The sequence below is a fragment of the Stegodyphus dumicola genome, chromosome 3 (assembly GCF_044657685.1).
Source record: "Stegodyphus dumicola isolate Sdum_Otavi_A_Nest chromosome 3, ASM4465768v1".
NCBI classification, from domain to species: domain Eukaryota; kingdom Metazoa; phylum Arthropoda; class Arachnida; order Araneae; family Eresidae; genus Stegodyphus; species Stegodyphus dumicola.
The window spans coordinates 91207100-91220979 of record NC_140770.1 but is presented as its reverse complement, the minus strand read 5'-3'; the positions used below and the strand labels follow the sequence as shown (position 1 = coordinate 91220979).

The 13880-nt window shown below is 32.2% G+C and overlaps 1 protein-coding gene across 3 annotated transcripts in view; it reads right to left on the bottom strand.

The window, feature by feature from the left end:
• Positions 1–13227, bottom strand: part of shtd (anaphase promoting complex subunit 1) — a 221328-nt gene extending 208101 nt beyond the window's left edge. For all 3 annotated transcript variants that reach the window (XM_085813065.1, XM_085813067.1, XM_085813066.1), the window contains exons 1-3: positions 13132–13227; positions 3860–4093; positions 1396–1539 (exon numbers count right to left, since the gene is read on the bottom strand). In XM_085813065.1, the coding sequence (XP_085669191.1) occupies positions 1396–1539; positions 3860–4042 (327 nt within the window). In that variant the 5' untranslated portion in view covers positions 4043–4093; positions 13132–13227. The remainder of the gene's footprint in view (positions 1–1395; positions 1540–3859; positions 4094–13131) is intronic.
• Between the last annotated feature and the right edge of the window lie 653 nt (positions 13228–13880).

The following is a 13880-nucleotide window of genomic DNA, read 5'->3' as shown; positions in this document are numbered from 1 at the left end:
CATCGAAAGAATTTTCAGCGTATTGTACTGAAGAAGGAATAGAACATGTCAAAATTACTACCGGTATTCCAAGAGGTAACGGACAGATTAAGCAAATTCATAGAATTTTGATTCCTGTTTTGTCAAAATTATCACATGAAGATTCAACGAAATGGTTTAAGTATGTTCCAGATGTACAGAGAATCATCAACAGTACGACTACGAGAAGTACGAAATATTCACCGTTTGAGCTTCTCATAGGCACGAAAATGAAGAACAAAGAAGATTTGAGAATTAGTGAAATATTGAATGAAGAATATCTAAAGCAATTGATGCAAGAGCGTGATGAAATAAGAGAAGATGCAAAAAACAACATTTTGAAGATTCAAGAAGAGAATCGTTAGCAATTCAACAAGAAACGAAAGAAACCGAAACTGTACAAGATCGGCGACTTGGTAGCCATACAGAGAACTCAATATGGGACTGGCTTGAAACTATGACCAAAATTTCATGGACCGTATAAAATCATAGCTGTAAGACCAAATGACAGATATGAAGTCGAAAAAGTAGGATGCCATGAAGGACCGAATTTGACATCTACTGCGGCTGACCATATGAAGCCATGGTCAAATTGATTTAATGTTTGTATCAGCTCAAAACCTAAGGACCTGATACTCTTTTTTTTTTTTTTTTTTTTTTATTATTATTATTATTATCTTTGCAGGTACATGATGGTGATGTCCATTCAACAGACATCGAGGACGATGCCTCTTCAGGCTGGCCGAAGCTGTGGAAATCAGCACCGCCCGATGCTGAATTAGAATACCAGGATTATGACGTCATCAGTATAGCCCAGCGCAGTAAGAATTATCCGAGACAGCGGGAGACAGATTCCAGACCTGGTCGAGAGCGGAAAGTGGACGTGAGCAGACGGCTCACTCGTATGCCTTCAAGAGTTTATGGAATTTAGCTGTTATGCCTTTAGCTGATTATGTTATTTAAAGCTAAACATTGAACTCTGTGTAAAAAGACTGTCTGTGATTGTACCTCACTACATGAACCATTCAACAATTAATCTTTACTTAATTTATCTCTATTATTATTTTATTTCTTTCTATTAAAATAAAGAATACTTAAATTACTTCGTGCTCTCATGCTCTGATTTAAAAGGAGAATTCCACAATGTATATATTATTCAAAAATCTCATAAATATTTTAAACCTTAGGAAATTTTCAAAACGATATGCAAAAGTATATTATACAAGGATTGATTAATTCAATTAAGCACATTATTGAATGCTTCTAATTGAAGATTTGAATAAGCAAAGAAATTTGAAATTCAACAATTTTTAAATAACGCAGTGCATTACACTTAAACTGAAAATTTTCTCTTTAGCCAGTAGCCATTCCACATACCTGTTGAACAGTACTTTCCATTGTAAAAGATTTATGAACTCTTCTAATTCCATGCCCATTACTTTTACTCCAAACAACAGTTTTTCCTTTGTAATAAAACTCTTCTTCCCACTCTTCTTCACTTTCCTTCAAAAACCACTGTTCCTTCAAAATAATAAATGTAAAATGATTTGCACGAATAGAACAATATTTCTTAATAAAAAGAGTTTATAGAACATTTCTTACTATAAAAATAAAATAAACTTTCACACTTAATATTATAATTTTGTTGGTACTTTTTCTGATCATTTCATTACAGTGGCTGATTTTCTTACCGTGACATATCTCAAATTTTTTCCACAAATAAAAATGTCTACTCAGTAACCCTACGGAAGGAAGCACACTAGACAATAATTTCTTCAGGATTAAAAATGTTCAAGAATAAATAAAGTGCAGATGGTAATTGTAAAAAAACTGAAAAACTGTTTAAGGTTGTTTTTAAAACATTATTAAGAAAAATCTGATATGGATACCATATGACTTCTTTGTAACAGGCTTTAAAATTATACATATTTTTACTGCACTTCATTTAAACTTATTTCCTCGAATCTCATTAGAGATACATTTTTCATTCAATCAATTCAGTTCTCACTGTGCAGCAAGGCAAAAATACATAAAAACTCAAAAACATCTTCATTTAAAATTGAAAAATCCAGAAAATCCTCAGAAACCACAGTTAAAAACAGAAAGAAAAAAAAAATTAAAATTAGAGTTCCTACACAAAAACAAGCTATTCGGTGATCAACAGGTAGGAAGACAAAGTTTTCGGCCCATAAAAATTAAAAGGTAATTTTCGTCCCTGCTGTGCAGAAAGACGCTCCAGTTGTTGAATCCTACCAACTGAATTCACTATTCTCCTAAGAGTTTCAAATGTAATCAAATGGTAGCCTCATTAGGTTTAGGACTGCTTAAACTTTCAAATTCTTAATAATTCTACCACTATTGCATGCAGATTAACTGGATAAAAACCTTAACCAGCACATAAGACCAACATAATTTAACCAATTTTAAAGCAAAAACTGCATAATTTAGCTACACATAAGAATAAAAACAAAGCTCACCATTATGGACAACAGAGTGGGAATCTATTCACTCAAAATTTCTAAAGAATCTATTGTCTTAGCGAAAATGCTACTTTCAGAATGAGTTCTTTGGTACTCTAATTTGGCTTTAATGTCTCAAGTTTTCTAAAAATCCAATCACTTAATGGAACTACAATTTTGGCTTTAACTAAATTTGCCAGTTTGGCATCTTTATTCTTGAGTAAAAGATGAAATACCTTCACACTTATTAATTATTGTTCATTGAACGTGAGTTGGCTTGTTCTCCTTGAAAAGTCAACTAATTTCCGATCAATGACAATAATTACTCGGTTTATTAATTTTCTTTTTCAAAGTTTGAGTTTTTGTTATTCATGATTTAAATTCAAATACCTTTAAAAATCTTTTTCATGATTTAAATGCAAGTTCCCTTAAAAAAATTTTTTCATGATTCACATGCAAATTCCCTTAAAAAACAATTTTCGGAATTAAAATTTCATACTTCTGGGTTACCCCATTTTGATACATTCTACTAAATTTATATTAGGAGATAATATAATCAATATTCTTTCAATAAATAAATTATTATTATCTTACTTTGCAGCTATTGCGCTAGTATTAGAAAAACGTGTTTTCGATTTCAATGAATTTTAGTTCATTCAATACATATATATTACATATATACATTTGGTGTGGGCAGTTGCAATGAAAAAGAGAGGTGTACAACTAGATGTTATAGCAGTCCAACACATAAAATTTCAATGCTCTATGGTTATTCGTTTTTGAGTTACATAAGATATGTACAAACATACGTAGGTACATACAGATGCCACGAAAATCTCTCTTCTGAATCCATTTTGGAAAAAGTGTCCTTTATTCTAGCTGTACATACAGATGTCATAAAAAAACATCGTTCAAATGGGTTCAAGAGCGGTCAAAGTGGATATTTCTGCTAAAATACGATACCAAAATTTTTCGCGATTACAAAATTTCCTTACTTCCTTTAATTTGCACAAGGAAGCAATACTATGGCAAATATGAAAAATGAAGGCTTACTGATTTACTGTAAAATAAAAGTGGGAAAAAAATTTGCACAATAAATATTATATACAATATTGTTAATCAAATCAAAAATAACAGGATACAAATTCTGAACATTCAAAAGCTTACCATAAATAAACAGTTTCTTTATTTAAAATAAAAAATAACAATTATTTTTACACATTAAAAAAATACAGTTTTAAGAGATTGAGAGGTTAATATCAGACAGATTTAAATTACACTAATGGCTACTATATTTGGAAATATTCATTTAACAATATATTATGTTATGAATTTAATAGAAGAGCACCAATTAGGTTTAATTAGAGATGAAATCTACATACTTGAGCTTGATCTTTCAATGAAACACCACGTAAAGCTTTAAGCAAATCCCCAGTAAGATGACGAGAATCTGCTGTATGAGCTGCCGGATTCTTTTCCGTCGGCAGGTACACATCTCCAGGATGAATATTAAGATGTTCCCGGCCTAAAGGAATGAATTCCTGGGGTTCTCCAGCAGTTATCATTGCCTCTTTGCCATCCAGATTTGCAGCTCTATTATTATATGTCTTTTACATCTAAAAATTAAATTCACATATTTTACACTTTTTAGTACATAAAATATCAATAGTAGAAAAACTAAAATGGATAGACTATGAGAGCCTGGAATATATATCAACTTTATAATGCTATTATTTTCCAATTTATGCTTAATTATTTAGATATTGTTCTCTGGAACCCTGTAGAAAGACTTGCATTTGAAAGCCGAATCTAAAAATCAGTTCCCAGCTTAAAATTTTGAAACCAAATTACTGAAATGCGAAATGATATTTATGCAAAATAATGTGTTTTACCATGCATATACCAAAATTTTATACAGGTAACAGGGTTCCTAGCACATTTTAAGAAAAAAATAAGGACCTGTCTAATTACATTATATACAACTGCATAACCTTAAAAGAAAAATTAGACTTGTAATTTAAAATATGAGAAATTCAGTATTTATTAAGAGAGAATGAGCATTACTCAAACTATGAAAAACAATTACATTCTCTTTTTTTTTTTTTTTTTTTTTTAATTTTAAATAACAGTTCGATTTACAGAACTAGTTTACAATGAGAGAAAAAACTCTGCAGAACTTAATTATATTACAAGTTTTAATGATGAAATTTCAGTTCAAAATAGAGAACATAAATACAATTTATTTTTTCACTCATATTAATATTTAAATAATTTAACTGAAATCATAATTCTGAACATTTTCTAAATTTTCATTGTATAACAGTTTTACAAGCAAAGTAACTTAAGTAAAAATAAGTAAAAAAAAAAAAAAAAGGAACTTTTCTGAAATCAGAAGACTGGAAATTGCTTCATGCAGTAATCTTTAACACTAAAAGCTTAACTAATCAGCATACTCGGAAACTGCGGAATATTTGAAAATTCCGGATAGTTGAGAGTAACTGGTAAAAGAGGAAGGGGGGTAGACTGTAGCCGTTCTTCAGATTTTTCAGCTAAATAATGCTTTTGACATTTCGATATGTGCAACATATAAAAAATAGCTGAATGGAACTGAAAAATAATCTGCTTAGCAAGCACAGAAAAACTCTTTTATCTCTGCGAAATATCGCAAACGTTACTGCGCAATATGTGCACCTTAATTCTTCCGCACGTGATATTATGCAATCGGAATCAACAGCTGCCGGTACTCAGAGAATAAATAACTAAATAAAGGAAAACGCCCGTACTTCATCCAGTTTTCACTGTAATGCACCCATGTAGCATATTTATCATTGAGCAGGACACTCATATTGCCATACTCATATTGATTAATAAGGAGATTTACCAATCTGGGATGTTCTTCATTCTAATTTTGAACAGAGTGCGTTAAATTTCCAGAACAGAATCATTCTTCGCTTGAGTTGGTGCAATGCAAAACATTTAGTCCTATTCAATCCAGGTTGAAAATTGACCATAAAAAAAGTACGTTGCTTGTTTTGCTGCGAACTGTAACAGTTTCAATATTCGAGATTTTGCGTAGAACCAACTTTCACACTGTATAATGCATTGGAAAAAAAAAATATTTTGACTATTCGATTACTTTATTTATGCCATTCCGAATATTATTCCTAAGAAAACTAATCTGTGTTAAAACACACTTAGCCATTTTTGAAGTTTATATTTCAGCAGTTACTGCAAATATATTATTATAAATATTCATACATATGCTCATAATATAAGCATACAGATCATAATAAACGTGAATATGAACAAGAATGTAAATTATTAAAATCTTGATAGAAATTCAAACATGTGTAGTATTGGGTGAGAACAAAAGAATACGGAATGTATCGGAATTTTCTACTGCTTTTGCTATTCTTTGACCAATAGAGCGATGTACACCTGTCTGCACTCGCGCGCACCAAAAGCTATGTTAATGCAGAGAAAGTGGCGAAAAGCTATTTCTGGGAGTATGATCACCATCTGACATTTCATATAAGGAAGAAAAGTTATTTATTTAGTTTCGGCTTTGGTACAGGAAAAAAATGTGTGTTTGTTTAAAAAAACGCACTAAAAGCAAAAAAATAAGCAACTATAAGGGCTTTTATATTTTATTTTCAAATATAAGGGCTTATAAGCACTTGTAAGGAATGCTATGAACCCCGGATAATACACACTCATTCTAATCGAAATCTCCTTAGAAGCTATGTCTGGTACTTAACTTATTTTCCCATCAATTATGAGAGTTAGCGAAATTTCTGCCAAACTTGTATCAATCATTTTAGCAGAAGTTTAAAGAACAGATTGCCTTTTATTTAATTAGATAATTATCAGATACAGATTATGGATACAGCACAAGATTAAGCCTTTAGGAGGGCCTAGACAAAATTGAAAATGGGCCAAATTTACGGCTCTACTCTTATATGCACCCTAATATCACCAATTTTGGCGATATGTGTTCTACACTGGTTTTTGGTGTGATTGTGTGCTGTATGGCAATCCTGTTGATGTTGAAAAATTTTTTGCTGGAGTAGTTTAATTGCTTGTTGGTTCGTGTCGTGCATGTTTTGAAATTGGCTATGTTGCAATGAGAGACGTGGTGGGAAGATTTCAGTCACGTATTTTAGATTGTGTGCAAAGAAAATTTAGTATTAAAACGTATGATGTTGGAGTTGTTAACGAGTCTGCTCTCTATAATACTCTGTGTTTGAGAAGACAGAGAGGGAAAGATAAAGTGGTGGAAGTTGATGAATCAAAGTTCGGCAAAAGGAAATATCACCGTGGCCATCCTGTTGAGGGGCAGTGGGTATTTGGAGATGTGAAAAGAGGGTCTGGGAGATATTTTTACGGCTGTGCATAATAGAAATAGGGAAACTCTGATGCAGTGTATTAAAGAGTGGATTGAGCCTGGTACAACTATTTTTTCGGATGGATGGAAATCTTACAAGGATTTAGGAAAAGAAGGTTTTGAACATTTATTTGTGAACCATAGTATGAATTTTCTGGATAGTGTGTCTAGCTGTCATACAAATAGGATAGTGATTACGTGGCGACATGTTAAAGGCGGTATGAAATTGGTATTTCTGCTGTTTGAAAAAGCATTTATTCGTGGTAAGTGCATTTTATTTTATTCTTGTTCTTATTTTGTAGAATGTTCATTGTTTTTTTAGTATGAATTTCTGTCATTATTGTTGTTTTTTTTAATTGTTTGAATATTATTTTAGTTATTTTAGTTTATTTTGTTGATTAGTGCGTAGTGCCTAGATTGTGCAATTCGTAAATATTTTTTTAAGTTGAAACAGAATGCTGTGTACATGATATTCTTTGAAATTTATTGTTGTTATGTTAATTTATTAAAGCGAGGTGTGCGTAGTTCATAGATTCGTTCGTTGTCTAGATTATGCAATTTGCAGATTTTTTTTTAAATTTAAGCATGATACTGTGTACATGGTATTCTTTTAAATTTATTGTTGTTATGTTAATTTATTAAATCGAGGTGCGTGTAGTTCATAGATTCATACGTTGCCTAGATTGTACAATTCATAGATGTTTTTTTAGGTTAAAACATATCGCTGTGTACATGGATTCCTAATAAATATTTTTGGTTAGAAACTTTACGTTTTTGCTATCTAAATTTTTTGTTTTTATTTTGGATTTTTAGCTTAAATTGTGTGTTCAAAATGTGGTTTTTGCATGTGCGAAAACCACGTTTTTGGAGACATTTTAGGCTTAAAGTTCGAAATGTAGACAATAAAATTTAGATAGTAATATGGCAGCGTGGAGCATGACAGAGTGGGAAACCATGTTTTTGGAGACATTTTAGGCTTAAAATTCAAAATGTAGACAAAAAATTTAGATAGTAATATGGCAGCGAGAAATTTGGCGACCTGAGGGCATATATAAGAATAGTTCCAAATTCATATATGAAAAATATATTCTTCTAATAAAATCTAAAATAATTAGCCATTTAACCTGGATAGTGGTTAGTGACTCTGACTACCATACTGAAGGGCCTGGGTTCAAATCCCAAAGAAGGCATGGATGTTTGTAAATGTACAGTACATATGCAGCATGGGAGCACTCAAACTATGCAGCAAGATGAAGTCCTCTTGAGAGGTTGGTGGTTTAGGGGTAGAGGGGTGGGAGACCCTCGGACCCATCCCCTTCGTACTAATTATTCGATGCTCTAAAATTTTCTAATTGGAAATTTTGATGTATCTCTTTTCATTTTCGAATTGCAATGCATATCTTCCAAATTTCAATACTATGGGCACTGCTGGCACTTGCATTAGGTAGAGCACAGTCACTTTACTATACTGTTATGTCACTTGCATAGCTGTAGCTCTCTCTATTCTGTTATGTCACTTGCATTGCTGTAGCAAGAATCTTCTTTCCTATGCACCCTGTATGTTTTATGTGAAGATTATTTTGTTACGATAAAATAAATGGATGTAAGATTAATCTTAATCAAATTTATTAGGATTAATACATTATCTACACTTAATTACTCAAAGAAGTGAAAAATGCAATATTTAACAAAATGTAGAAGTATTTGATACACAAATTTTGTAGTTAATGTAAATTCTACATAACTGCAGTCATATTGCACATACTGAGATATGTATACATACTTAAGGATTGCTTCAATATTTAGTAGCTCGTCCACAAAATGTAATATCAGCCTTGTGGCAGTCTGGTATTAAAAGATATCAACTTTAGAATGTAATCCTGGACAATTTCATAGAACCAAACCTTAATAATACTTTCCTGCAGTTAATCTTAATAGTATGTATTTTAGCAGCAATTTTTGTACCTATTACATGAATTTTCAGAGACATTCACATAAAACTTTAATAGTATCGCATTTTGTCAGAAAGACTGTCACCTAACAGCAGGAAAATTACTTTTGCAATACCCATTATGTTGTGAAGATGAAAACTTGTAACTGAGGCAACAAAATCAAGCATGAATAAGTTAGATCATATGTACCAATTTTGCTGTATAACAGGCTGCAGAGTCCTGTTGAAAAATGAAATTTCCAGCTCCTTTAAAATGACTCCAAATATGGCTTTAAAAACTCCTCCAAGATCTGGGTATAAACTGATGCATTCACAGTTCCAGTAATAAATTTCACGCGTTCAACACCTTTGCTGGATATGCACCCACAGACCATGTGGCTTGCTGAGAATTTCACAATAAGCAATCTGGATGACAAGCTTTACTTTTACGTCTCCAAACATACCACTTACTGTCTGATCCATGTGGGTTGAATTCAGATTTATCCAAAAAAATTACCGCGTTCCACTGAGCCTTTGTCCATGAATCATTCTCTTTCGTCCAACAAAGCCACTTCTACATCCTTCTTTTTTGGTAAGGAAAGGCCTTTTTCATGAGGCAATATGCAAGTAGACTCATTCCACAAGGTTTCTTTGGATAGTTTGTGACCGTAAATTAACATCACAGTCAAGTTCAATTTTTAAATCAGCAGCACTTGCATGATTAGAGAGACATCCATTTTAGATATCAGTCATCAAATTTTGTAGTCAACCTCTTTCAGCCAGATCTGGCCCTTCTCTCAACATCATCAGTTTCACACTACAGTTTTAAACACTCTCAAGTTGATCGATTGCAGCCAAATTTTTTAGTGATTTTTAGTCAATATCCTTATTTAGTTAAAGCAATTGCCACACATTTTATCCCTTGCATGAATTGAACATAAGGTGCCAACCTTTCATTGCTTAAAGAACAAGTTGAATGACAATTACCTCTTTTGCTATGCTATGGATGATGCAATACTTTGAAAGCACTGTTTGATGATATATGAACGTGAAATGATCTCATATCTTGCTTTACAGCAACTAGGATATATATATGTACATATTTATTAATTCTAATGACAAAGTAAAACAAAAGAAGTTCAAAGACAGAACGTAACAGAAGTGACCAAATGTCATTGTCTAAGACAGTCCCTGGCATGCCAATATAGGATGGTCTGAAAGTCATAACCAAGAAATTCCACACAATGACAAAGTTGGGCTTTGTTTGAGTTCCACCATATTTCAGAATGGGGAAAATGGTTGAGAAAATATACTTATTCAGTAAAGATTTTCACCCATTTCTTACAGACCAAGATTGCCTAGGTGACAGTCTTGGTCCGCAAAGACCACAGCATTATATTATGGATATTCTGGCTGGCAAGCAAAATCTTCACCCATCCATTGTTTCATCTTGATGCTATCCAACAATTATAGCTGATGTCTTTGTTTCATAGACTGTTTTATGTTTAGCTTTATTGAGTGATATGACATACCTGAGTTTGTTTTAATTCTCTTATTTTTTGGCAACAGGATTTGGATTAATTCTCAGCACTGAAGAACTTCTGTTGAAATTCGGGTTTTTAAAGAGCCAATGTCTTGAATTGCTACTTTTGAATCTGATAGCAGGGCAGCATTCTCAAACTAAAAATAGTATGTCAATAATTGTTTCAGGACAATTCTAAGAGCCTCCACCTCACAATCAAATGCATTTCGGTTTTTTTCCAGAAGAGGCATAGAAGGAAGAAAAGCTAGAACAAATCCCCAAAACTGCAATATTAGATTATCACTACATGGCCTGTCTAATAAACATGCACCCACTACGATTTGGGTATTTAGTATTAATGGTGTCCAAAGCAAGGCATGTCAAGACCTCTCTAGAATGTTTAATTCTTGGTATATGAATTAGTCAAGTTAAGTGTCTCGATTTGGTACACAAAAAGGGGTTGTGGTGGCTGCACAATTTCTTGTATTCAATCAATTAGAACAAATTCTTCTCTAATTTTATGAACTTTTTGTAGGAATCCACATTGAATCTTGTGATTTATAGCTGTGTTCCAATGAGAAGCAACTTTTCATTTACGATAACAGCTCTCTCTCTTCAGTAACAGTTTTTATGGGCAAATTTTTTGTTAGCAGGAGCACAGCTTCAATAGGAGTAGATTTAAGACCTCCAGTAATAAGTCTCATTGCTTGATTTTGTAAAATTTCCAATTTCTTGAGAACTTGTTGCCGAAAGGATTAAGAACTCAAAATTGGTTCGAAGGACTGAAAGCCCTCTTCATCACAGTCATGAGGTTAATCTATTTTAGTGTCAGGAAATGATATCTATTGGATTTTGTGAACTGCATCTGATGATGATGAAAACTGCCACATGTGACAAGATTATTTAGGTAGACAAAAGCCTTTTCACTTAAAAAAAAAAAAAAAAAAAAAAAAAAAAAAAAAAACAATGTTGAACATGTTCTTCTGCATAATGGATTTTCAGCATATTGTGCAGAGAATCAAATGAATGTTTTTAGTTACTGTTCTAAATGGAGTGGCAAAAACTTTATTGGATGTCATAAAAGAAGCATTATTTATAATGATCGCTGGAAAACACACATAAGATGGATGCATTGAGAAATGTCAGCTTTGAACATTTTACTGACAATAAAAATTTAATTTTGTGGACTCCGAAAGTTGCTGTCATACACAAACAACAGAGCAGCAATGGGGCAGTGCTAAATGCCTCACTGCCATAAAAGTCATTGCTCGGCAGCATTCTAATTTTATTTTGTCCAAGTTGATGTGGGAACATTTATATAAAAAACCAATTTTCCTGCAATGTTGGAAGACGTAAAAAATTTCATGCTTCCTGTTTAATTTTAGCCTTTTTTTTTTTTTTAATGACTTGTAATATATAAATTAACCTGGTACTTTTCCGTTTTGCTGGCGCAGGCGATAAAATTGCCAAAAATGGTTCAACTGATGCCAAACAGAACATCCTTGCTGGTAACCTTTTGCGCCTCATTTTCAAAACAAGTCGCAGACATTTCTTATCAGATTGATTGTTTCTTTCAATACTGGCATACAATTACATAGAAGTTTTACCAGATAGTTCAATTTTATGCCCTGAGGCCATTCGCGATAATTAAGTGAATTAGGATGCAATCACACTGCTCACCCGAAGGCAAAGTCAAAGGTTAAATTCATCAATTCTAATGAGAATGGGCTAGCAAAGTAAAGCACTGCGGTTTTACATAATTTCCGAATAAGCTATTCGTGTGAATTGAAATAATTCTTGCATTTAAACTTGTATCCCAAACTAAGATTTAACTTGAAATTAATGTAAATAATTACTGAGAGAATTAGATTTTTATAGTGTAGTTCAAGTGAGATGACATCACTTGAGGTCACGTGATACGAACCGGCGAATGAGGATGTTGAAACATGAAAGCACAGTAAATTCTTAATGTTTTTTTACAAATTTATTGTCTTTATTTATTGGCCTTTTACAAAATTTTAAACGCTATTAAAACGTTTATGCCTTCAAAATAAAAAATTCTTAGAACTAACATTTTTATGTATATACTGTATGTAGTCGCCAATAAAGTCTGCTTGGCGAGATTTGTGCCAGCGAAACAGAAAAGTACCATTAACCTTTCATCTAAAATAAAATAAAATTTCTAGATAGTTATTTACTTATATGCTTCCTTTCTTGTGTTATGGTTACCTTAATTATTTTTGCCATCATTAGCATCAACAATAATTTGGATTTTTTACAGTCAATATAATTAGTTCAATCTATGTCAAAGCGCATGAAAAGTGTAATGTTAACTAAAGGGTATTTAACGAAGTATTGAATGTCCCGATATTTTCATTTCACATAAACTACTTGTTCAAAGTGTCTGAATACTTATTTGAGTTCATTTCTAGAACATTTTAAAAAGCATTATTTTTCATATATATATATATATACCATGAACGTTTAGAATAACTTTATCAACAGAAATAAAATCGTAAAAGAAAAATCGTCACTTCGTTAATATCTAGTAAATTGATATTTGTAAATAAAACTTGAAAAAAGAAGTATCCGAAAATAAATGTGAGATACTGTATATATACATAATAAATATACTGAAATCACAGTTTTGGGAGTTTGAGTCCCAAGATTTAAAAAAAATTTTGGAAAAGGAATATGCGAATTTTGCAGTTTGAAAGAATTCCAAATTCGTGCAGATAATTTAGTAATTAAAAAAAAATTTCTAATGTTTTCAGAAGATATACCATAACATTTAAAGATTACTGTTGCAACATTATACCTGTTTGAAAAATCGCTGAACAAAACATGCACCTGACAAACTTTAAATAGAGAAACACATTTCAAAATATTCGATATTTGGGTGCACCTAGCCACTATATCTGATTGCCCGAAAACCGAAATCCGAGAATAGCTCGAATAAAAGGTACAGATAGGTAATTGACGTACATACGTGACAAAAATAACAGGCAAAGACGGGAGGCACGAACGCATGAAGTTGAACTATACCAAAGGAAGTATAAAATAATGCCTTATGATATAAACATGCTAAGCTTACCATTATTCTTCGATAAAAGTAATATAAAAATTGACGTACTCTTTTATGCTACACTGCCAAGATAAACTGATCATATTAGTTCAAGCAATAGGATTCTAACAAAATGTCGTAACGTTTGTAGCTTTCCGTGTCAGAAAATCGTTTGGAACTACCAAAGCTTTTGTTTTATCACCACTTAACATTAATATCTCCTTTGACTATTAGTGGCGAGGATGTGCAGGTTTGGGATGATGAAGGGGTATAAAGAAATGAAGATGAAGACGTCTAGCATATCAACAACACTAGGTTAAGGCTCCGCTAGAGGATATAGGATCCTTATACTAGATGGAAGAAAGTTGAGGGGGAATTACAGTCTTTAGTCTTTTATAACATATTCCAAAAAATATTCAACTATGTTAGCACATGAAGTTAAAAATCTTAGGAAGCCTTATTGCATAAACAGCGAATATTTGCAAAATTTTGTAAAAGATGCA